This window comes from Carcharhinus amblyrhynchos, chromosome 2 (assembly GCF_965287045.1).
Source record: "Carcharhinus amblyrhynchos chromosome 2, sCarAmb.v2.hapA, whole genome shotgun sequence".
Lineage (NCBI taxonomy): Eukaryota > Metazoa > Chordata > Chondrichthyes > Carcharhiniformes > Carcharhinidae > Carcharhinus > Carcharhinus amblyrhynchos.
The window spans coordinates 89,512,620-89,539,048 of NC_137325.1; the positions used below are offsets into that span (position 1 = coordinate 89,512,620).

Sequence of the window (26,429 nt, forward strand, 5' to 3'; positions counted from 1 at the left end):
GGACGTGGGTTCAATTCCTGGCTTGGGTCACTGTCTATGTGGAATTTGCAAATTGTCAGTGTGGATTTCGTCTGAGTGCTCTGATTTCCTCCCACACTCCAAAGATATGTGGGTTAGGTGGATTGACCATGCTAAATTGCCCTTTAGTGTCAGGGGGACTACCTAGGGTAAATGCATGAGGTTGTGGTGATAGTCTCTGGGTGGGATTGTAGTTGGTGTAGGCTGAAAGACCTCCTTATTCACTGTCAGATTCTGTGCAAGATTATATATTTACTTGTTTCACTCTGTTGTATTACTGTATCATGCTGTCCATAATAAATTGATGAAATGTCTCTTTGCTCGTATTCCTTTACTTTTGTAGTGACAATCAACACTGTGATTACTGATTTACTTGGATCTAAAACCAAGCCATGTTCAGTTACTCCAATTGTTTTGCCAAGCATTAAAACAGATGAAGAACTGTGAGTAAATGAATCCATTCTGAAGAGTGAATCTTGTTTCCAACCCCTGTGATGATTTTAATTTTGCAACTGTTTAAACTGAGGGCAAATGAAATGATACATGTCAGGAAAAGTGGCAGAATTTTGGTTTACCCATGAACACAACAAAGCATTACAGAGCATTTTTATTCAAAAACAGTCATCATCTACATATTTAGTTTTATTAAATTATCAGTGCACTGACTAAACTGTATTACATTATGCATTACAGAAATTAGGTGAGGCTGGTATATCACCATGAGAAATTCTCTGAGTAAAGGTAATTCTTTCCCTCCTTATTCAGGTACATGCAAGGTCTTCAGAACCTTTCAATTATCATGCTGATGGGAAACCAAAAAGAAACAAGAAATTACATCCTATTGTTGGCCAGGGTACTCTATCGCTTCCATAAAGAGAGAGGTAGCACAAAGGATTTTCAGATGCGGACCAGAAATGCATTAATAAAAGCTCTTTGCAGTCTAACTATATCTAGTCAGGTATGGTTAACCTTAAATTGTGTCTGCTTGGATGATACTAATTCTTCAGAGTAACACGTGTGGTATGTTTGCTTTTGTGGTAATTGTGCCAGAATTAAGGACAGGACTGGATTAACAATTACAGTAACGTAATTGTTAATCCAGCAATTTAATTTCTATTTTACATTAAAATTTTTATTGCCTTAACTGGAATAATGCAACTTATGATCGAAGTTGTTGAGAAGTTGTGCAGTGCGCTTCATGCCTCAATGTAGAAGATGAATATTTTTTTCCACTCCTTTTCCACTAATTCTGTATTAAATACAGCCCTGTGTCAATTATAGTATATTGCTAGGATTTGTTTCTCGTTTCGTAGAATATTAAACCCCCTCTCTTAAAAATTCCCTTTATCTGAGGAAAACGGATATGTTGAATACAGCTGGATGCCATTTTTGTTTTGGTGTTGATTAAAAACCCCAAACTATAAATACGAAAATGGCAAAAGAATAACTGAAGAGTCAGGCTGATTAGAGACCATAAGAATGGAAATAAATTGATTTTGACATGAATTCTCCTCATTGTCTAATGTAGCTTTGAAATAACGACAGATTCTGTGCAAAAATTAGGCGACTGTGTTTGTTGGTTTTCTCAAAGGGTGACAGTTGAGGTTTGGTTTACCGTTGACACCTTTTGTACAAACTTGATTTTCTTTTTTCATTCCAGAGGGATTTGGTGGAAACTGTATCTGTACTGCATGACCTTGTTAATATAACCAATGAGGTAAAGGAGCTTTCATTCACTTAACAATGTGTTTGATCAAATAAAAATTCTTTTCTCCAGTTTATTCTTCCGACCTCCTTGGCACAGTGATTAGCACTGCTGCCTCAGTGGCATGGACCCGGATTCGATTCCCAGCTTGGGTCACTGTATGTGTGGAGTTTGCATGTTCTCCCCGTGTCTGCATGGGTTTCCTCTGGGTGCTCCGGTTTCCTCCCACAGACTGAAAGACGTGCTGGTTAGGTGCATTGACCTGAATAGGCACTGGAATGTGGGGACTGAGGAAATTTCACAGTAACTTCATTGCAGTGTTAATGTAAGCCTTACTTGTGACTAATAAATAAACTACTTTATTGCCCAGCTTCACCCCTGCCTCAACTCATCTGTTGTCGAAACCCTCATTCATGCTATCCTTACCTCCAGACTTGACTATTCTAGTGCACTGCTGACTGGTCTTCTGCATTCTATCCTCCTCAAACTTGATGTCAGTCCAAAAGTCCATTGCCCATTCTTAACTCGCATCATGCCCATTTCCTCATTCATCCCTACGTTTGCAGACTGGGGGTTATGACTGCCTTCCCTTAAATTTGGCTTCTTGACCATTTCCGTTTTCAATCACGTCATCGTTGATGACTGAACCTTCATTTGCTACAGTCCCAAACTCATTGGATTAACCTTCCCACACCTCTGTACCTCTCTTCCTCACTTTTCTATTTCAAGACTCTCCTTGCAGCATAACCTTTTGTGAAAAGCTGTGGGTCATCTGTCACAACAGCTCCTTTTTTGGCTCCCTGTATGTGAATTTGTTTCAAAATTAAGACAACCCACTCAGAATTAGTACTGTGTGTACGAGTATGGGCAAGATTTAACTATGCAGAAGAACATAACCAGCCTGATCCAATCATCATCTGAAGACATGACTACACATATGTACTTAGCAACAGGATGAAGTGGATTGCAAACAACTGCAATGACTGGTTTGTCCTGTCCCTGTAATGCTCAGATGCTTCTTGTATTTATTCGTAGGATGTGGGCATCACTGACTACGCCAGCATTTCATAGAATCATAGAATTCCTACAGTGCAAAAAGAGGCTGTTTGGCCCATTGAGCCTTGCATCAACAACTCAACACAATTCCATCCAAGCCCTATCCCCATAAACCCACGTATTTAATCCCCCTGATACTAAGGGTCAATTTTAGCGTGGCCAATCAACCTAACCTCACATCTTTGGACAGTGGGAGGGAACCAGAACACCCGGAGAACACCTACGCAGATATGGGGAGAATGTGGAAACTCCATACAGTCACTCGAGGCTGGAATTGAACCCCGCTCTCTGGCGCCGTGAGGCAACAGTGCTAACCACTGTGCCGCCCTAATTTATTGCCTATGCCTAATTATTCTTGAGAAGGTGGTGGGTACACCTGCTGTAGTCCATTTGGTGTGGATATACCCATAGTGCTGTTCGGGAGTGAGTTCCAGAATTTTGACCCAGCAATAGTGAAGGAATACAATAGAGTTTCAAGTCAGGATGATGTGTGGCTTGGAAGGAACTTATAGGTAGTGTTCCCATTTGTCTGATGCTGTTGTCCTACTTGATGACAGTGGTCATGGGTTTGCAAAGTGCTGTCCAAGGAGCCTTGGAGAGTTCCTGCACTGCACCTTGTAGGTGGTACATACTGCAGCCAGTGTGCATCATTGGTGGAGGGAGTGAATGTTTGTGGAAGAGATGTCAATTAAATGGGCTGCTCTGGCCTGGCTAGTGTCAAGTTTCTTGGGTGTTGTTGGAGTAGCTTTCATCCAGGCAAGTGGAAAGTATTCTATCACACTCTTGACTTGTGACTTTTCAATGGTGGACAGGCTTTGGGAATCAGGAAGTCAGTTACTCGCCGCAGGATTCCTGGCTTCTGACCTGTTCTTGTAACCGCAGTATTTGTCCGGCAGGCCCAGTTCAAGGTTCTGGTCAATGGTACCTCCAAGGATGTTGATAGCGAGGGATTCAGCGATGATAATGTAATTGAATGTCAAAGGAAAATGGTTAGATTCTCTCTTGTTGAAGATGATCATGGACTACTCCAGTATCAAAGGAATCTCAAATGATGCTGAACATTGTGCAGTCATCAGTGAACATCCCCAATTCTGATCTTATGTTGGAGATAAAATCATTGGTGAAGCAGCTGAAGATGGTCGGACCTGGGACACTATCCCAAGGAACTCTTGCAGTGATATCCTGGAACTGAAATCATTAACTTCCAAACACCATAATCATCTTGCTTTGTGCTATTCCAACCAGAGACAAATTTCCCCCAATTCTCATTAACTCTAGTTTTGCTGAAACTCCTTGATATCACATTTGGTCAAATGCTGTCTTGATGTCCAGGGCAGTCTATCTCACCTCAGGTTAATTTTAGTATCCCACTTTTGTGTCAGCTGAAATCAGTTAATTCATCATATTGGCAGTTCTCAAACTGAAAATCTGGTTCAGTCATAGATTATATATTTGCTCACTATTTATTAATTGTGAAGCCTGTATGTTAAACATTGTGTTGAATTTAATATTTGCTCTCACGTAGCTATTTAACTAACTGGTAAATTAATTTGAGAAGAAGCATTTAGTAATTTTATGATTGGCTACAGCAATTTGCCTGGTGTTTCCATCATTAATGATTTCATAAAATAATTAGACATTAGAGATGAATCTGTTTAGATATGATTTGTTATTTTTATAAAGAAAGTCAAAAGTAATGATATGAAGTATTTTTTCTTCAATTTAAAAATATCTTTTTTAATTTAAATATTAAAGGTAACTTTGAAAAGTGCACTAACTGTAACAAGGACAGTCAAAGACATGATCAAGCTTTTCAAAGAATCTGGAGAATTCAGAATGCATGAAGAATTAGTGAAGAAAATTGTCTTTGTAGTGACTGATGTAATGGGAGTAACTGACAACAGCACAGCAAAGTCAAAGAGCTTGTTATTTGAAGGTCTGAAAACAACAACTGAACTACTATTGGTAAGATCTTTAAGTACTGCACGATTCCTCGTAGAGGTCTGAACTGTTATTGGTTAGATCTTGAGTAAATGCTGTAATATTCTTCAGAGATGTAGGGTAGTTGAGGATTACAACCAACTATTTTTCTTCATTATTTGTAGGTTCTCTACTAGCATGCATTTCAATTAGATTCTTGAAATAATCCGCCCTCCACTATAATACTCTCTTCCTGACAATTGCTGTTTTTTAAAATTTATTATAATATGTGGAGCCAGAGTTCTTTTGCTTTTTCTCCTCAGACTCAAATTTAATTAAATTGACAATCAGTTGCACTGGAGGATTATATTTATTGCCTGTTGATTGGTGGTGTTAATAATTAAGTTGTTCTATTTTTATTGGCAATTACAAGATTGTTCTGTGTAATATTTGTTTGATCGTTATGTTTGTTTCTTCCAAATTAACTTCATAGAATCAATTGGAAGTTATATATTTTAGAATGATATTCTACAATGGGAAGAAAGGAATTTGAAATACATCTAGTTGGTATACATGACATTTGCAAAGCATCCAGAATGTGAATCTTGGGCAGTATCAGCTCCAAAGAACAAAGAAGCCCTTCAGCCCTCCAAGCCTGCACTGACATGCTGCCCGACTGAACTAAAACCCCCTACCCTTCCGGGGACCATATCCCTCTACTCCTATCCTATTCTTGTATTTGTCAAAATACCCCTTAAAGTCACTACCGTATCTGTTTCCACTACCTCCCCCGGCAGTGAGTTCCAGATACCCACTACTCTCTCGTACAATTCCTTTAAACCATGCTCCTCACATCTTAAACCTGTGCCCCCTAGTAATTGACTCTTTCACCCTGGGAAAAAGCTTCGGACTATCCCTGGATACTGCCAATAAGGGTATTACAAAATTTAGTGACTGGAATATTGAAAGCTACTCCTTTAAAGTTTGAAAAGTGATATTACTTCTGAACATATTTAAGGAAATTTTAATGAAGCTGAAATAGAAACTAATTCCAGCCAACTAAGAATAGAACAATGGCAACAGAAACCATTGTGGTCAAGTAGGTGTGTAGAGAGTAGTGTCTGAGGAAGAGTGGAAGAATTTCATTATAAAGGCAAGGTGGAAAACTAAGCATGTATCAAGAGAAATAGAACATAGAACACTACGGCACAAACAGGCCCTTCGGCCCACAAGTTGCGCCAATCACATCTATACCTACCAAGCCATAGAACTATCTGTAACTTCCAAAGCCATTAGATCCCATATACTCATCCAGAAGTCTTTTAAAAGATCCCAGCAAGTTCGCCTCTACCACCACTGATGGCAGACGATTCCACTCACTCACCATCCTCTGAGTGAAAAACTTTCCCCTAACATCTCCTCTGTACTTGTTTCCCAGCACCTTAAACCTGTGTTCTCCCATAGTGACCATTTCAGCCCTGGGAAATAGCCTCCGAGAATCCACCCTATCTATTCCTCTCAACATTTTATAAACCTCTATCAGGTCGCCTCTCAACCTTTGTCTCTCCAGGGAGAAGAGACCTAGCTCCCTCAACCTATCTTCATAAGGCATGCCTCCCAATCCAGGCAACATCCTTGTAAATCTCCTCTGCACTCTCTCAATAGCTTCCACATCCTTCCTGTAGTGAGGCGACCAGAACTGCGCACAGTACTCCAAGTGGGGTCTGACAAGGGTCTTATAAAGTTGCAGCATTACCTCCCGACTCCTAAACTCAATCCCTCGATTAATGAAGGCCAGTACCCCATACGCCTTCTTGACCACATCCTCCACCTGCGAGGCCGATTTAAGAGTCCTATGGACCCAGACCTCAAGATCCTTCTGCTCTTCAACCCAGCTAAGACTCCTACCCTTGATATTGTACTCCTGCATCCTGTTGGTCCTGCCAAAATGGACCACTACACATTTGTCCACGTTGAAGTCCATCTGCCACTTCTCCGCCCAGTCTTGCATCGTATCTATGTCACGCTGCAACTTCTGACATCCCTCCAGACCATCCACAACACCACCAACCTTCGTATCGTCGGCGAACTTACTAACCCATCCCTCCACTTCCTCATCTAGGTCATTTATGAAAATGACAAACAGCAAGGGTCCTAGAACGGATCCCTGGGGCACTCCACTGGTGACTGACCTCCATGCAGAAAAGACCCATCCACAACCAGTCTCTGCCTTCTGCAGGCAAGCCAGTTCTGGATCCACAAGGCCAAAGCCCCTTGGATCCCATCCCCTCTCACCTTCTCAAGAAGTCTTGCATGGGGGACATTATCAAACGCTTTGCTGAAGTCCATATAAACCACATCCACCGCCCTTCCTTCATCAATGTGTTCAGTCACATTTTCAAAGAACTCAACTAGGCTGGTAAGGCACGACCTGCCCTTGACAAAGCCGTGCTGACTATTCCTGATCATTCTAAACTTCTCTAAATGCTCATAAATCTTGTCCCTCAGAATCCTCTCCGTCAACTTACCAACCACTGAGGTCAGACTCACCGGTCGGTAATTTCCTGGGCTATCCCTGTTCCCCTTCTTGAAAATAGGAACCACATCCGCAATCCTCCAATCCTCCGGAACCTCTCCCGTCTCCATTGACGATGCAAAGATCATCGCCAGGGCTCTGCAATCACTTCCCTCACCTCCCACAATAACCTGGGGTACATCCCATCGGTCCCGGCGACTTGTCTATCTTGATAGAATTTAAAAGTTCCAACACGTCCTCTTTCTTAATATCCACGTACTCAATCTTTTCAGTCTGCCGCAAACCTGTAGTACAACCTCCCAGATCACTTTCCACCGTGAATACTGAGGCAAAGTACTCATTAAGCACCTCTGCCATGTCTTCCGGTTCCACACAGACTTTTCCCCTTTCACCTTTTTATAGGTCCTATCCCTTTTTTCATCATTTTACTCTTCTGAAGGTAAATTGTTATAAATACCTCAAGCAGCAATAAAGAGTTTTGAAAAATAAATGTGTGCAGAAAAAAGAAAACTTCAAGGAATAATAGAACTTGACCAGAAGTGGAACTACAGATGTTGGACTAGGGTAGGCACAGTAAGTAGTCTCACAACACCAGGTTAAAGTCCAACAAGTTTCTTTGGTAGCACGAGCTTTCGGAGCACTGCTCCTTCATCAGGTGGACTTTAACCTGGTGTTGTAAGACTACTTACAGAACTTGACCTGGGCAGCACAAAAGTTATGACAGATCTATACTTTGCAAATGAAAGTACCTACTCTCAACCCATAATTCTTAAAGGAGATGGGATTGAAATTAATAAGTGATCCATTTTTAAAATAAATTTTATGATATAGTAAGGAGTTCCAGAGATTTGGAAATTTGCTAACATGTATTATTTCAGTAAGGTCAATTAACAAATGCAGCAAGTACAGATCTCTAATTTTAACAGCTGTTCCATAGAAACAATTTGAAATAATTCGGATATAATGGATATAAAAGGACAGTACTAAGGAAATGGAAGTCATTAAAGCCAGCTGATTGTGCTTTTGACAACATGATTAAAGTACTACACAATGGAAATGCAGTTGATACTATGGACAGAATTTTTCTTCCCTGCTACACTGATCGAGTAGCATAGCGGGATGGGAACTGTAAGCGGGAGGCCAATAAGGAGAATTGTGCCTGATATCCAGCAGGTTACGATCTTTCCAAGCCACTTTTATTGACATTATCAGCGGTGAGAGGCTGATTTTAATATTTATGCGATCATTTAAATTTATTTAGTGAGCTGGGGACGGTATAGTCTCTGATTACTTAGGTTTCAGACATTGCCAGTGGAAGTCCTCATTGGTAGGGATCACAGATGGTCCCTACCAATGGGGACCAAGAGTGATGGCCACAGCATTGCAACTGGGGGCCATTGAAGGCCCCCAAGTGGCTGGGAGCAGGGCTCGGCAGTGCTCGTGGAGCAGTGGGGAGTGTGGGAGGGCATGGGGATGTGATATCTGTGTGGGGGGTCGGAGGGTGTTGGTTGACAGATTTCCCAGTATACTGTGCACATTTACCATGGCTAATCCAAGTAACCAACATGTTTTTAGACAGTAAGGGGCAATTTAGCATGGCCAATCCACCTAACTTGCACACCTTTGGACTTGTGATTTAACTCCCATATTGGTCCAATAAAAGTGACTGTGGCTCTGAAATGCAGAGAGATTATTAAAATGTGCTTGATGTGAATGGGAATGATGTTGAATCAATCATACTGGCCCCCAAAATCTGCAGAACTTTTGGTATATATGAGCTGTAACAGTAGTGAAAATCTGCCTGAACAACAAGCAACAGGGCTGGGGCCTATCCCCCTCCCACATTGCAGTTTTCAGTCAGACCTTTCATTATATAAGGTGATCTCGCTATAACAATCCTCAAGTTTCTCCATTTCCCCAAGTACCCATGAACCAAAGAACCCCCTTTTCCTTTTTTCCCCCATCACACAAATGTACCCTTGTCTACCACTCCGCACAAAAAAAGACTAACATGAATAAAAAATGGAAAACCTCCAGGGGGACAAAAGGCAACAAGCCACAATGCGAAGGCAAGGCATCACAAGGGCAACATGGGTTAGATGAGAGCTAAACATTAATTGGCAGGGCAAGAAGTAAAGGGGACATGTCCTCTCTCTATCCAACCCCAAAAACCTGGTATGACCACTGGAACAGTGGTAGCGATGCCTAGCAGGTCTGATTGTGCAATCGCTGACTACTAGATTTTCAGGGCAACGATACTAGTTATAAAATAGAATATTCTGCAGGTTTACAGGAAAAGCTTGTTTGTTTTGCAGGCTATACTGAACCGATTCATTTTGGATTTGAGGCAATGAAATTACTTTCTTTTAATTTTTTGTCTTTCAGAGATACGTGTTAATAAACAATCAGTCAGAGTTTTATGTAAACACCAGTCTAATGGAGCTCCAGACTACTCAAAACTATGGTTTTCAGAACACAGTGCAGAGTACACATTCTGCTACGTTTTACCTTCCTGATTTCCTGGAGAAACAGATTTCTGGCGAAAGTAACAATTGCATCATAAGTCATCTGATCAGCTTCAAACAAAACCCATATTTCTGGGGAATGTCTCCAATGGAGGTCAGTCGGTATTTTGGAAATAAGTTCTGTGCTGTTATTAGAATGTACATGGCCGCATTCAGGCAGGCCACTCCCCAGTGCTTATGTGAAATACAGCAAGATGACATTAAGTTGGAACTTTCATCCCTTAGAAGCAGAGAAAGGAAAACCCTTCGTGGAGAATGAGAAAATGGCATAGACTTTGAATGAACATTTGTGTCTGTCTTCATAGTTGAAGACACAAGTTAACCTTAGGGGGCAGTAAGAGTAAGGAAATTAATATCATGAGAGAAAAAAAATTCAACAAACTCTGGGGCTTAAAATCTGACAAACCCAGGACCTGATGACCTGCACCTGAGGTTGTAAAAGAGAATAGCTGAAGAGATAGTGGATGCTGGCTATGATTTTCTTAGATTCTGGAATAGTCTCTGTGGATTGTAAGCTAGTAAATGTAATACCACTATTCAAGAAAGGATAGAGAGAGAAAACAGGGACTTACAGACCAAATATCCTGACATCAGCCATCGGGAAAATGCTGGAATATATTAGGGAAATGTTAAAAGTGCACTGAAAAAAATATGGGTCAGAATTCTGTGATGTCGTATGGCCCGCTACCACTGCCAGCGAGAATGGAGAATTTTGTGCTCAGCCAAAACCTCCTTTCACTGCAGTGGGACAGGAGGATCCCAGCCGCGAGTGAGGTTGGAGAATTCTGGCCATGGTAAGATTAGAACAAGTTAATGTGAAATGGAAATCCAGTTTGACACATTTATTGGAGAGTTCAAGCTTGTAATTAATAGGGTGGATCAAGGGGAACCAGTAGATGTAAACAGGGATTCACTGGGCCTGCTAGCCTTTGGCGGGAATCCCGACAGCCCATTGAGTCAGACCTAAACCTGGATTCCTGACGGGTGGCTATCCCATTTTGATGCACCCGGCTGACCCCACTGGCCGCTATCAGGTTCCACCCAGAGTGGGTGGGAACCCGCTATTTAAAAATCTCCGATTGCGTGGACTCCTGTAATGCACTCCACCCCTTTCCTCTTGGAGTGAGGTGCACCAGGTGGGCTTTGGTGCAGGTCCTGAGAAATATAAAACTGGCACCTTGTACTCCAAGAGGGTGCAAGAGGTAAGGTAGTATGTCCATGTGCCCCTTCGCTACTACTGAGCTGCAGAAGGAGGGCACCAAGGGACCTCCCTCAGGACTCCCAGTGCCAACCTTGCATTGCCTCCTGGCACTCTGGCAGTGACATCCTGACCTGGTGTCCTGCACCCCTGAAAGCTGGGAGGGGGGTGGTAGCAAGGAGGTAGGCTGTGCCCATTTTCCCCTCTGTCTCTGCCAGGCTGCAGAGGGATAATTCCGCAAGTGACAGGGGATTGGCTGGGCTCTGGCTGAAGGAAAGGGCTTGACCTCAGGGCTCTCCCTTGGGATGGGGGTTTAATGGCTGCACTTAGCCTTCTTGCTCTGGGAAAGGTGTTGTTCGGTTTCAGGATGGTGAATTCTGACACCATTCTGGGATAAGATAATTAATATTGACTCTATCGCCTGAAACCTTTGAAGTGCCTTGTCATTTTGACATCCATACCTCTTGGACACCGGAAGCCTTCAAGATCACTGAAGCACTCCGTTCCACAATAGGATTTGGCCCAGGTGTGAAAACCCCTCTTTAGTGTGCTCTTTTATAAATTATCTGTCAGGATTTCCTGACAGATTTCTCTTAGAGCCTGTAGCTGCTATCAAACCCATTTGGAGTACTTTGATAGTCAGTTTCACTGGGGAGTACCGTTCAATATTGTACGGTTAGCATCTGGTCTCTGCATCATTTTAAGTGGTTTAATTGACAGGAATGGATTACTTGCCCACTAGCAAAGATCCTTATCTGTTTTTCTTTCCCTTCACGCTTAAATGCATCTCGATCACTTTGTAAGAACTATGTTTAGAAAAGAGGTTAAACCATGTAAAATATCCAACCTGTCAATCAAAGGCTAAATGTTATAAACATTGCCGTTCAGCAAGGAAAACACGGTGGTACAGTGGTTAGCAGTGCCACCTCACAGCACCAGGAACATGGGTTTGATTCTGGCCTTGCTGGCTGTTTGTCTGGTGTTTACACCTTCCCCTAGTGTTTTCATGGGTTTCCTTTCGGTGCTCTTGTTTCCTCCCACTGTCCAAAGATGTGCAGGTTAAGTAGATTCAACATATTAAATTGCCCTCATGTCTATAGATGTGTAGGTTAGGTGCATTAGCTATAGTAAATGCTTGTGGTTATGGGGGTAGTAGGTGGGGTGCTGAGTAGGATGCTCTTCAGAGAGTCAGTTTAGACTCAATAGGCTGAACAACCTTCTTCTGTACTGTAGTGGTTATTTGATTCTTCAATGAATAACCCCACAATAAACTTAAGTTAGGGTAAAATCAGACACGTTCAAAATGTGGAAAGGGGTTTGCAAGATAGTCCCAGTACATTTGCACAGTAAAAGAGGGATACGGCAAAGAAAATGTTGGTAGTTGCATGAAGTGAAGAATACGGCAGTTCTACCCCTGAATAGAGGCTCTGTATTTCTATTCTGCTTTAAATATTTCTTCTTTGTAGATTGAAGATGATGTTGCTGATCTGACTCTGTATAACTGTACAAATAGAAGAAAAGTTGAAGTTAAGGGGCTCAAAACACCAGTCCTAATAGAGTTTGAAATGAAGGACAGAATTGTAAGTTTTATTAAGTAGACACAAAATAGTAATAATAGCAATGTTATTGACATGCTCTGCTTATAAGTTCCAATGTTTTGTGTAACATATAATACATGGAAGAACTGGATAATCTCATTCTAAATCTAGTCATTTTTTTGAATTGTTATCCTTGTTCTCTTTTTCCCCATTCCTTATCCTGTCCTCTGCTGAAAGCCCTGAGTTTTGCTAGTACTTGCTTTAAGAATTCTCTGTCACCTTTCTGTCACCCCAACCAGGTAACCATTGTATATGTGTGAGCCTAGATTCAGTGGCTGGTGGTGGCCTATTTCACAGATAAGATATTAACTCTAAAGTTCATCCTGTTCTCATTCTGTTTATATTTTTCAGCAGGGTTTTCTGAATACTTATAAGGTGCTGTAATCCTTATTCTTTATTATTTTACTACTTTGTAACCCTGGAATGGTAGGGTTTAATAGCTGTCCCAGAATTTTAGACTTTCCCGTCTGGTAGACTGGGCAGCCCTTTACCCACTAGCCCACTGGGGGAACTTTAATTGATTACATGATTTCTTTTTCTTAGCAATTTTATCACTTTTCCTTCTCTCATGAAATTTACTCCTTATTGGTATAAAATTTCACTCATGTCATATGCCATTTAATGCCTGGTCTAAGCGACCAATGATGTTTGTTTAGTAGTGAGTTTCACCGAAATAAACCTGACTTTGTCCTGGACTGGCACAGAATATGCTCATTCAATAGGTATTGTCTGACAGTGATCAGAAACAGCAAGGCTTCTTTTTAGATCCAGAGGAAATGAGGTCATGAGAACCGTGACCACACTACTGAAAATCAAGCCATTATCTCCAACATCATTACCGACCTCGTTTCCTCCAGCTGCCTTCGCCCCACAGCTTCCAACCTTGTGGTCTCCCAATCCCGGACAGCCCGCTTCTACCTACTTACCAAAATCCACAAAAAGACTGTCCTGGTAGGCCCATTGTGTCAGCATGCTCCTGCTCCACTGAACTTATTTCCACTTACCTTGACTCCATCCTCACTCCCCGGTCCATTCCCTCCTCACCTACATCCGGGATTCTTCTGATGTCCTGTATCATATCGACAGCTTCCAGTTCGCAGGCCCTAACTGCCTTCTATTCATCATGGATGTGCAATCTCTCTACGCCTCCATCCCAAATCAGGACGGCCTAATAGCTCTTCCCTTCTTTCTTGAAAAGAGGCCTGAACAATTCCCATCCATCACCACTCTCCTCCACCTGGCTGAACTTGTTTTATTTCTCAACAACTTCTTTAACTCATCCCACTTTCTCCAAATCAAAGGAGTAGCATGGGTCCGAGCTGTGCTTTTGATGGGTATGTAGAACATTCCTTGTTCCAGGCTTACTTGTGTCCTCCTCCCACAACTTCTTTACCAGTACATCGATGACTATTTTGGCGCTGCTATGGTTCCGGACCTGGAAAAATTAATCAACTTTGCTTCCAATTTCCACATCTCCATCACCATCACCTTCACCTAGTCCATCTCAGCCACTCCCCTTCCCTTCCTTGACCTGTCTCCAATTCCAGCAATAGTCTATCTACCAATATTCATTGCAAGCTCACTGACTTCCACAGCTATCTGGATTACAACTCTTCACACTCTACATCTGATAAGAGTTTTGTCCCTTTCTCTCAGCTCCTTTGCGTTCGTCACATTTGTTCTGATGATACCATTTTCCAAAGTGGTGCTTCTGATACGCGCTCCTTCTTCCTCAACCGTGGTTTCCCACCTACAGTTGTCGACAGGAACATCACAGCCCTCACCCCCTCCCCTCCCTCCCAGAACAAAGGTAGAGTCCACTTGTTCTCACATTTCACCCCACCAGCCTTCACATGCTACGTATAATCCTCCACCATTTTTGCTAACTCCAGCATGATACCATCACCAAACAAACCTTCCCTTCACTCTCTCTCTTAGCATTCAGCAGAGATCATTCCCTCTGGGATAACCTAGTCCACTCTTCCACTATACCCAACACCTCTTCCATTACCCATGGCACTTTCCCATGCAATTGCAGAAGATGTAACACCTACCCCTTTACTTCTTCCATGCTTACCATCCAAAGTCCAAAACACTCATTCCAACTTAAGCAGCATTTCACTTGCGCCTTTTTCAATTTGGTCTATTGCACTTGCTGTTCCCAATATGGTCTCCCCTATGTCGGAGAGACCAGAAATACACTGGGTGATTGCTTTGATGAGCACCTTCGGTCTGTGCGCAGTCAGGACCCTGACCTTCCTGTTGCTTGCCATTTTAACACATGATCCTGCTCCTATTGCCTACATGTCTGTTCTTGGCCTGCTGCAATGTTCCAATGAAGCTCAATGTAAACTGAAAGAACAGCATCTCATCTTCCGGCTAGGTACATCACCGCCTTCCAGTCTCGACTCAAATTCAACAACTTCAGATGATTAGCTGTCCCCCACCTCGACCCCATTGTTTTCATTTTATTTCATTTTTAACTGTACTCTGCCTTTTATTTCTTTATTGTCTTTCTTTATTTTTCTTCCCCCCACTGTTCCCCCTATTTTGTCCCCCTTTCCTTACCTTTTCTCCTCCTTTGCTTGCCCTTTCCTCTTTTAACCCCCCCAACCACCCCCCCCCCACACACACACACACACACACACACACACACACACACACACACACACACACACACACACACACACACACACACACACACACCTTCATCTGTCGCAGTTTACCCTCTGATTTCAGCTTCTCTGCCGTTCGATCATTCACACCTTCTATTCTCTCTATATATTGCCATTAGCCATTCCCCATGTTTTTGTGGCTCTCTGTCATCTTTCATTCCCTCCCCCTGCAGTATAAATATCTCCCACTTTCTATGCCTTTCAGCTTTGACAAAAAGTCAACTGGAGTCAAAATGTCAGTTCTTTCCTCTCCTTACCAATGATGCCAGACCTGCTGAGATTTTCTAGTATTTTCTCTTTTAATTTCAGATTCCAGCATCCACAGTAATTTGCTTTTAATCTAAATCAATCTCTGGTTTTTACAAGCAGATTATTTTATATTTCAAGATTTTAACAAGGAACATGATAAATATGCTACAATGCTAAGGTGAAAAGAGATTATGGGGATGATCTTTCCTGCTGTTCATGCCATGCTCCCGTTGCAGTGAGCTTGGAGAATTTAACACCCAGCCAAATCTCTGATACCTGCAGCGGGGTGAGAAAATCTGGCTGGAGTGAATGGCCAGGAAGATCCTGGCCAAAATATTTTGAGCTCTTGGATTAAATCTGGAGTAAACGTTCTGATTTCTTATTTGCAGCAGGAACCATTGTATGTATACCTGCTTCTTCGTACTCAAATGAATGTTCATATCTTGCCAGTGACTCCGGCAAATGTACAACAGGCTTTGCAGATAAGAGTGAACTTCACTCGGCCGAACCAGCAAGTATTTCCTGTCATGTTGTTAGTGAGGTATGATAGATTTTGCATTTGTTTTTAGATATTCATTTTTTGGGATGTGGGTTTCATTGTAAGGCCAGTCTTTATTGTGCATCCCTAATTTTCCTTTGCAAGGTGGTGAGCTGCCTTTTTGAACTACGACAACCCCATAGCGCCGTTACCATAGAAACCATCGAATATTACAGCACAGAACAGGCCTTTTGGCCCTTCTTGGCTGTGCCAAACCATTTTTCTGCCTCGTCCCACTGACCTGCACCTGGACCATATCCCTCCACACTTCTCTCATTCATGTACCTGTCCAAGTTTTTCTTAAATGTTAAGCCCGCATTTCATCTGGCAGCTCATTCCACACTCTCACCACTCTCTGTGAAGAAGCACCCCCTAATATTCCCTTTAAACTTTTCCCCTTTCACCCTTAACCCATGTCCTCTAGTTTTTTTATTCCCTAGCCTCAGTGGAAAAACCCTGCTTGCATTCACTCTATCTATACCCATCATAATTTTATACACCTCTATCAAATCTCCCCTCATTCTTCTACGCTCCAGGGAATAAAGTTCTAACCTATTCAACCTTTCTCTGTAACTCAATTTCTCAAGTCCTGGCAACATCCTTGTAAACGTTCTCTGCACTCTTTCAACCTTATTAATATCCTTCCTGTAATTCGGCGACCAAAACTGCACACAATACTGTAAATTCAGCCTCATCAATGTCTTATACAACCTCACCATAACATTCCAGCTCTTATACTCAATACTTTGATTTATAAAGGCCAATATACCAAAAGCACTCTTTACGACCTTATCTATCTGTGACGCCACTTTTAGGGAATTATGTATCCGTATTCCCAGATCCCTCTGTTCTACTGCACTCTTCAGTGTCCTACCATTTACTTTATATGTACTACCTTGGTTTGTCCTTCCAAAGTGCAATACCTCAAACTTGTCTGTATTAAACTCCAACTGCCATTTTTCAGCCCATTTTTCTAGCTGGTCCAAATCCCTCTGCAAACTTTGAAAACATTCCTCACTGTCCACTACACCTCCAATCTTTGTATCATCAGCAAATTTACTAATTGAATTTACCACATTATCATCCAGATCATTGATATAGATGACAAACAACAATGGACCCAGCACTGATCCCTGTGGCACACCACTAGTCACAGGCCTCCACTCAGAGAAGCAATCCTCCACTACCACCCTCTGGCTTCTTCCATTGAGCCAATGTCGAATCCAGTTTACTACCTCTCCATGTATACCTAGCAACTGAACTTTCCTAACTAACCTCCCATGCGGGACCTTGTCAAAGGCCTTACTGAAGTCCATGTAGACAACATCCACTGCCTTCCCTTCATCCACTTTCCTGGTAACCTCCTTGAAAAACTCTAATAGATTGATTAAACATGACCTGCCACATACAAAGCCATGTTGACTCTCCCTAATAAGCCCCTGTCCATCCAAATGTTTGTAGATCCTATCTCTTAGTACTCCTTCCAATAATTTACCTACTACTGAAGTCAAACTTACCAGCCTATAATTTCCCAGATTACTTTTTGAGCCTTTTTTAAACAGTGGAACAACATGAGCTATATCGTTTGGCACCTCACGCGTGGATACCGACATTTTAAATATATCTGCCAGGGCTCCTGCAATTTCAACATAGTCTCCTTCATGGTCGGAGGGAATACCATGTCCGGTCCTGGGGAATTATCTAGTCTGATTTGCCTCAAGACAGCAAGCACCTCCTCCCCTTTAATCTGTATAGGTTCCATGACCTCCCTACCTGTTTGCCTTATTTCTGTAGACTCCATGCCAGTTTCCTTAGGGAGGGAGTTAAAGGATTTTGATTTTTGATCCTGCAATAGTGAAGGAACAGTGAAATATTTCCATGACAGTGTGATGTGTAACTTGGAGGGGAACTGTCACCAAGCTACCCTTTTCATTCTAGGTGGTGGAGATTGAGGTTTGGGAGGGGATACAAAAGATGCCTTGGCAAGTTACTGCCAGTATTTGTTTTATTGTCACAGAATAGCACAGATGTGAGAGAAACAATTGCCCATTTTTATTTAGGTTTGAAAATGAAATAATTTACTTTAAGTGTCTTTACAGGTCTAACAAGGAACCAACTCCAAGTAAATATAACCTGAAGCAGATACATTACTGGGATGGAGATACAATCCACTTATTTATTCCTGCAGCATCACTCCTGGGTTTGTAGAACAAGTTTAAATTCTTGATTGCAATGACACATTTGAAATTTCAAAGAATTTAAATAATTAAATAGAGTTGAACAAATTTAAGTCCTCGAGAAATGAAACCGGGTATCACTTACTGAGATCTGTTAAATACTTTGTTATAGCCTGTCTTATTCTTTCAAAATGAAAATAAAGATTGGTGTGCGTAAATAGAGAGTATGGAAACAAGTATTAATACCAATTCAGAAAAACATAGAAAATAAATCCATTTGGTCCATCTAGCTCACAGCACCATTCAATATGATCATGGCTGATCATGCACTTTCAGTATCCCAACCCTGCTTCTCTCCATGCCCCTTGATCTCCTAACAAGATTCTGAATAACTAACCAACAATTTTTAGGAGGCCACTGTGGAAAGGTTTTTTTCCCCCCATGTGATATTTTCTGCGATGTCACTGACAGATTTATAAAAACTACATTCATGAATGTGTTCCAGAATTGTTGGATGATTCATTATTAGTCAATCTGGTATAGCACAGGTTAGTATTATTGCCTTGGCACCACAGATCTCTTGCATTGCTGATTTTGGACAGAGAAGGAAACCAGACTTATGACTGACTGCATCCCCAGAAGGGGGAAAATAAAGAAAATTATTTAGAATTCTAGGAAATCTTTGGTTTGTGAAGAGTGATCCTGAAGAGAAAGTTCCATCTGAGCTGGTGAAAGCACTTCTAAGGCCAATTAGTTCTACTTATTATTTTGTACTTACGGACTTTGGTGTACCCGATATCTTTTAGGGTTAATGCAAGAGCTATACAGAAATGCTTCAGGAGTCATCAGAGCTGGTGATGGGCATACAAACCAATTCTAGTTTGAGAAAGGAGTCAGGCATAGATGTCTTTGTCACCAATCCTATTTCATGGTGTGGGAGAGAAGATAATGAGATTGAGTTACCAGAGTGCTGTGATGGCATCATTGGAGGTTGTAGCATATGGAATCTCAGGTTTCAGAGGAAACCACATGCATAACCAGGACAATGAAGAAGCAGAGACTATGGTATGCCTAGACAAAAGACACTGATGAATCTTTTGGACTGAACATAAATAAGACAAAGAGCAACATTATAGCTCCAAATGGCAATGGAAAAGTCAAGATTAGAAGCCCTGAGTTAGAGGCAGTGGACAATTTCAAGTACAAACACCAACATTAAAACCAAGGATGAAATCTAAGTCAGCTATGGCCAGAGGGCATGACCAGTGATTTAGTAGTATCACAAAGTCCAAAACATTAGCATGAAGTTTAAAAAATGTCCAATAAAGTCACCAGTGTGGAGTGTTGCATTCTGCGGATGCCAGAGTTGGACTCAACGAGGATGAGAAGAGGTTAACAGCTTTTGAAATATGGGTATAGCAGAGGATGCTGAGAACCAGTGGATGAACAGAAAGACAAATGTGTGGGTTGAATCAAGAATAAAATTTCAGGAATCAAAAGGGTTGGTAAGTACTGGGCACAAGTCAGGAGTGTGATGAAATACTCATCCCTTGCTTGGTTGAGTACAGCTCCATTAATACATAAGACGCTTGACACCATCAAGGACAAAGCAGCCCACTTGATTGACATCCCATCCACCACCTTCAACATCTACCCCCCCCCCCCGCCCACCCCCACCACCATCAACACACAGTAGCAGCAATGTGTACCATTTACAAGACATAGCAAAGGAGCTCACCAAAACTCCATAGACAGTGCCTTCCAAACCCACGACAGTAACCATCTGAAAGGAGAAGGACAGCAGACTCATGGGAAAACCACCACCTGCAAGTTCCTCTCCAAGCCACTTATCGTCCTAACTTGAAAATATATCACTGTTCCCTCCTCATACAAAAAAGACAGGTTGCATCTTAACTGGAAGGGTGCTAACATCCTAGCGGGGAGATTTGATCATGCAGTTTGGGTGGATTTAAGCTAATAAGGCAGGGGGGTGGGATCCGCAGTCGTAGGTCAGAGAGTACAGAAACAATGGAAAATTCATAAAAGGGGTCCAATAAGGCTAAGAGAAATAAAACACAGTAAGCATGTGCAAACCATGACAGGACATATGGCTGGAGTTGTGTTTGCTTCAGTGCAAAGAGTATGACAGATAAGGCGGATGAACTTAAAGCTTGGATTACTACGTGGAATTATAATGTTGTGGCAATTGCAGAGACTTGGGTGAGAGAGGGGCAGGACTGGCAGTTTAGCATTTCAGGATTTAGCTGCTTCAGGTGAGATAGAGGGTGACAAAAGAGGTGGGAGTGTTGTTTTACTTACTAGGGAGAATGTCACAGCTATACGAAGGACAGACACCTTGATGGGATCCTACAATGAGGCCATAAGGGTAGAACTCAGGAACAGGAGCAGTGCAAGCAAACAGTTGGGGTTGTACTGCAGACCTCCCAACAGCCAGTGTGAAGTGGAGGAACCATATGTCAGCAGGTTGTGGGATGATGTTAAAACAAGAAGGTTGTTTTGATGGGCAATTTTAACTTCCCCTTTAGTGCCAGGGGCTTGGACATGGCAGAGTTTGTTCAGTGTGTCCAAGAGTGCTTCTTGAGGCAATATGTAAATAGTCGAATTCAGGAAGGGACTACCTTAGACCTGGTTCTGGGAAACAAGCCTGGACAAGTGATTGATGCCTCAGTGGGGGACCATTTTGAGAACAGTGATCACAATTCTGTAAATTTCAAATTACTTGTAGAAAAGGATAGAAGTAGTCCCAGAGTGAAAGTACTAAACTGGGGGAAGGCTAACTATGACAGTATTAGGCAGGAGTTAGGGAATGTAGAGCGTTTGAGGGTAAATCTACATCCGATGTGTGGAAAATCTTTTAAAAGTCAGTTGTTAACAATTCAGGACAAGGTATGTCCCCCTTAAAGGATAAAGATGGCAAGATTCAGGAACACTGGATGACAAGAAAGATGGTGAGCTTTGTGAAAAAGAAGCAGGCATACATAAATTTCAGGAAATTGAAAATGTATAAGGCTCTTGAGGAATACAAAGATGGCAGGCAAGAGGTCAAACAGGAACTTTGGAGGGCTAAAAAGGGCCATGGAATGTCCTTGGCAATCAGGATGCAAGTAATTAAGAGAAAATCAATCAGAATTTCATAATTTAGCCCAATTTCTTTGCTCTTCAGGTGTAGGGGCTTATTATCTTGGTCTCTTGGATGCCAACTACAATAGAAAACCAAAAAATAACTACCTTGCCAAGAATGTGAGTTATACTGTGAGTATTCAGTGGATCCAGTGCCTGTACTGGGATGATATTCAAGAGTGGAAGTCTGATGGTTGTTCACCTCAGCAGGAAACAGATTCACAGAAAGTAAACTGCAGGTAAAAATTGTCTCAACAGTGAGCGATTGTTTCTTTTGCTTGCATCCTATTTTCCCTCTATTAATTTTCTTTTTAAAAAACTGCACTCCTTTCAATTCCTATGATCCTTGCTGGTGTTTTTTTATAAATCAGTAAATATAAATGCCAATCGATTTGCAATCAAATTATAATGAAGAATGGGAGCACCTAAACTTAAGGTATCTCAACTTGCAGGAGATGAGCTCCACAAATTCCTTTACTGTTCTGATTTGTCCACTCGGGAAATAAAGAATTGATGCAAGTAGTTAACTTCACTTAATTTCACTAATGTTTCTTGCATTTACATCTGTGTACAGCAACTTTTTAGTTTAAAAAGGGTAAGTTGTTGAGGAAATATTAACATGTGGAACTCTCTGAATGCCTTGACCTAAACGCTGAATTTGTGATCTGTACTTAGTCTCAAATACAGTCGTAAAATACAGTGACCTGTTAATGTATCTCCAGATTAACAGGCAATAATGTTCATGTCCTACACTTTATCCTTCATGATCAGCATTGTGATGCTCAATATTCATTGATTTCATGCTATTGTCTTTTGTCCTTTTTGTCACACATTGTTTGGGAGATTGGGTACATAAACTTTTATTTTATTTTGAATTAGCTGCAACCATATGACAACATTCACAGTGGCACATCAGCAGGTTGTGATGAAGAATGTCAAATTCACTGATGTCTTGACTTTTAGCAGGTGGGTGTTGCAGATAATGTGAGCTAGTGCAGTGCACTGATTTGTGTTTTTGCAATATGGTTGATTTCATATCTATCTATAACTGTATAATCCACATTAAATTATTGCTGACAAAAATGGCACTGAAACCAAAGTACATGTTCAGTTTGCTTCCCAAAGCAGTGATATCTAGAGAATTTCTGGATGTTACCATTGAAGGTTGTAATTGTTCATTTTGTATATTAAATAATAGACATTTAAGGAGTTAAGTCTGCTATTTAGTGCAAATGTTTAATATTTTACTACTCAGTTTAGAATAATAGCATAAACATATATATTTGCAAAGATCAGACATCTTGCTACTCTATCTTTCAAGTATAAACACTATGCTGAATGTACAATATTTACAAATTGTGTTTACTCTTCTCAGCTTTTGCATTCCAAGTGAGATTTGTAGTATTTTCATGTTCTGTTTTCTTCAAGAGGATATATGGCCCCATCCTCTGGACGCTTGGAATACCATCCGCTCTCTTATCAATCTGCAAGCTCTCCATTTTTAACAATCTTGGGGAGCAATATGTTCAGTTTTCAGATGTCCTTTCCTCTTGGTCTGCTGTTTTGTTTGGAGCTACACAGTGCCCAGATTGAAGAGGAAGACATTTGGGTGGTGTGAATTCTTTATTAAAAAACTCTCAATTTATCAATTTAAAAAAGTAATTTATTTGTTAATGTAATAAATGAAATAAACCCTGCAGAAGGACCCAGCCAGTTCTAGGACACTCATAATGTTATCACTGAGAACAAAGTAAGCTGTACATTTTCTAATTAGATTTATTGAGATTAATAAGTGTATTTTTGTTTTGACAGTGTATTTGAAAACTATGCCACTTGCGTCACTGTCCTGTTTGCCCTCACCCTCTACATTCTGCTGGTTATCTTGTGCAAACGCATGGATTTTTACATTGAGGCAAAACCTGGACTTGTCATATTGCAGGACAATACTCCCACTGACCAGTATCTGTATGAGATCATTGTAGAGACTGGCTTCAGGACCAGGGCTGGAACTACTGCCAAGGTATTTCGTCTTATATTCTCTATACGTTTCTGTCTAAAGTTAAGCCACCACTGCAGGACAATTCCAGTTTAGGGTGTTGTCAAAGAGCATTGTTCTGCTGAAAGGATGATTAATAGACAAAAGGTCTTCTGAAAAAGTGTAGTGGAGGATAGACTTGTGGAATATTTGAGGCAATGAAATGATTTGATGAGAGACCCTTAGATGTGAAAATTGCTTTGTTTCTTATTGGCATGGTGGGTCGCGATTCTGATCAACCCATGCCTGTTGAGGCAGGCAACGTGCAATCTTCATTTCTCATTTGAATGATTGTAGCATTCAGTCGAGTGTGTGTCCACTGCTGGCTGATGGAACACTCAACTTGGGATCCAGCAGGGGATCCAACAGTGATCAAATTGTGTTCCAGCGAACCTGCGTTTTTAAAGGGAAGCTGCGCTCTTTAAGCAAGTTACTGCTGACTGCCTGTCGTGTCAATGGCTCTCAGGAGAAGACTACCAAAAGGAGCAACAACCAAGAGAAAGGGCTTGCGTTTTGTCTCAGGCCATGTTTGAGCCTTAGCCCAGGAATCAACAGGAGAAGTGGGACATGGTCTCATGTTACCATGTGGGATCAGGAGGTCTGCAGAGAACAGGAGATGATGACCAAGGAGTTCACGTATTGTGGTTTAACATTCACCTGGAAGCAATGCCACAAGAAGTTCAATGATCTGTAACAGGTGGTCAAGGTTAACGAATATAACTTCATTTAACATCTCCAACACACCATGCCAGCGTTCTCTCATGTTGCCAGTATACCACATTCCCGCCACTCAAATCTTGAACTCAAGATACAAGCCTAACATTAAGACATTCACATACCCAGATCACAGAATCACAGATTACTACAATGCAAAAGAGGCCCTTGGCCCATCGAGTCTGCACCAAGTATGAAATGCCTCGATCTGCCCAGCTAACCCCACTTACCAGCACTTGGCCCAAAGCTTTGAACTGGAATGTCAGTCATGTCAGCTTTATATCACCCTCTAGGTGCCTTCACGTACCTCCAGCTTTTCAGCTGTGACTAACACATCACCAAGGCGTAGTGCAACACACTCATTGACATTCTTCCTTCTCCCTTGCAGGACGAGATGGCCCCCTAGACATAGGGAGCACAGCAGAACAAGAGAGGAATAGACATGCCTGCCTTTCCCAGGCCTGCTGGAGGAGACTAAAATACCTTTATGTCACAAAGGCCATTACATGCACTGCTGCCAAGAACCTTCAGGATAACCAAATATTATATATATTATTTTCCACTCCACTCCTTTCCTTTACCCCAAATATCCCCTTCTGATTTTTGGGTTTCAGATAACAAGGAGCTGCTGCTTGGCCAGCAAGTGCAACCTCATGATGAAGAGTGCGAGACGCAACTGACAGGAAGAAGCACTGTCACTTGCTTTTATATTTGTAGTCACTAGTTCAGACACTGGCACTGTGTGCACTGGTGGCTAGCATATAATTGGGATCGACATGTGATGAGCAACCAGGCGTTAGTGGGCTGCAGCTAGGCCAGGGGAAAAGGTGGATGGAAAGGTGTAGAATTGTGGACCAAAGGTTATGAAGGGATAGCAACCTAAAGGAATCCCAGTCTGAGTAGTGGACAGCTCATCCAGAGCGAAGGGTCCCAGATATCTCCACTCTGGCACTCCTCCTCCTTCTCTTCTTCCTCTGCTGATTTATAGGTGGATATTCATTTACCTAATTAGGCAGCAGAAGATATTTTGTGGTTCACAACTGTTATTGTTATAATATCGTTCAGTTCAAACACCACTCTTTCCATTCAGATCGCCCCCATGTCCAGAAACCACCCTGTATTGGAGAAAAACCCACTCTTAAGCGCAAGCTTCAATGGGCATCATCTGGTCTTAATTCACTCTGAATAAAGACCTGGTTTATTCTTGAAGGGACCTGTATTTGTAATATTGTCATCTACCTCTTCCACCTGCTCATCTTCCTGAGGGGTGCCTGCTTCCACAGGATGCATCCTCATACTTGCAGGATAAAACAGAACACCACAATCTCACAGTGCGTTGCAGTGAGTGGTCTAGTCCCAAGCAGCAGAACTGTTCCTTGATGATGCCACGGTCTGCTCCATCATGTTCCTGGTGGAAGCAAGACTCCCCTTGTAGACCCATTGTCCTTCCATGATAGGTTATCAGAGGAGAATCATTGGTGGGTGTAGGGAAGCTATCTCTTGTCTCCAAGCCACTAGTCCCTCTTTCTTCAGCTTGGTTCAACGACGGCAGGAATGGCCGATTGACTAAGGATGAAGGTGTTATGGCTGCTGCCAGGAAAGCAAGCATCACAAGAATGGTCACACATGAACTGCATGTTAATGAAGTGGAACTCTATATGTGGGGCCACAGAGCCATGTGCCTGCAGCCAGTGGCTCCCTGCATCTTTGGAAATCTCGCTGTCAAAGCCACATGTTTCTGTCTGACTATAAGGAAAACAGTGACCTTCTCTCTCCTTGTGTGCTGTGTTTCCTGTTGGAAGCAGCGAATGTGAATTCAGGTATTTGGAGTAACTGCTGAAATTTAGCCATAACGTAACATTGAAAAGCACCTTGTGAACAAACTTTAACTAATTACCCAGCATGTGATTGTTAGTAGTTCAGGAGCCTATAAGAGTGTGCAGAACGTATTGGAAATTCATTTAATTTTTCAGAACAGTCATTTTAACAGCCATAGTCATGCGTTATAATGATTATTATCATTGACCATTTTTAGATATACATCAAGCTTCATGGAGAAGATGGCATTTCTGAAACAAGAGAATTATACCATTCTGAGAAGCAATTGTTTGAAAGAAATTCCAGACACACATTTATAATGAGGTATTCCTACTTGATCACAGAGGTCAGAAACATACTTACTAAACGGGCTTGCAATGAGTAATGGTTGGGTGAGACAAAATAATTTAATGGATTATTTGCACTCTTAGAAGAATGCAGCTTCTCCATTCTCCCAACTCCAATGGCCTGTGTTATTAGCAAGAGACAAGTAATGTCTGTAGGAGCTGTAGGAGTAGGATAATTC

The 26,429-nt window shown here is 41.8% G+C and overlaps 1 protein-coding gene across 1 annotated transcript in view; it reads left to right on the forward strand.

The window, feature by feature from the left end:
* pkd1l1 (polycystin 1 like 1, transient receptor potential channel interacting) overlaps positions 1 to 26,429 on the forward strand; it is a 119,592-nt gene that overhangs the window by 29,966 nt on the left and 63,197 nt on the right. Inside the window, exons 19-30 of the mRNA XM_080214608.1 lie at positions 362 to 461; positions 784 to 976; positions 1,679 to 1,735; positions 4,535 to 4,744; positions 9,621 to 9,854; positions 12,425 to 12,538; positions 15,870 to 16,021; positions 18,118 to 18,218; positions 21,380 to 21,575; positions 22,216 to 22,302; positions 23,149 to 23,356; positions 26,121 to 26,227. Coding sequence (XP_080070734.1) covers positions 362 to 461; positions 784 to 976; positions 1,679 to 1,735; positions 4,535 to 4,744; positions 9,621 to 9,854; positions 12,425 to 12,538; positions 15,870 to 16,021; positions 18,118 to 18,218; positions 21,380 to 21,575; positions 22,216 to 22,302; positions 23,149 to 23,356; positions 26,121 to 26,227 — 1,759 coding nt within the window. The remainder of the gene's footprint in view (positions 1 to 361; positions 462 to 783; positions 977 to 1,678; positions 1,736 to 4,534; positions 4,745 to 9,620; positions 9,855 to 12,424; positions 12,539 to 15,869; positions 16,022 to 18,117; positions 18,219 to 21,379; positions 21,576 to 22,215; positions 22,303 to 23,148; positions 23,357 to 26,120; positions 26,228 to 26,429) is intronic.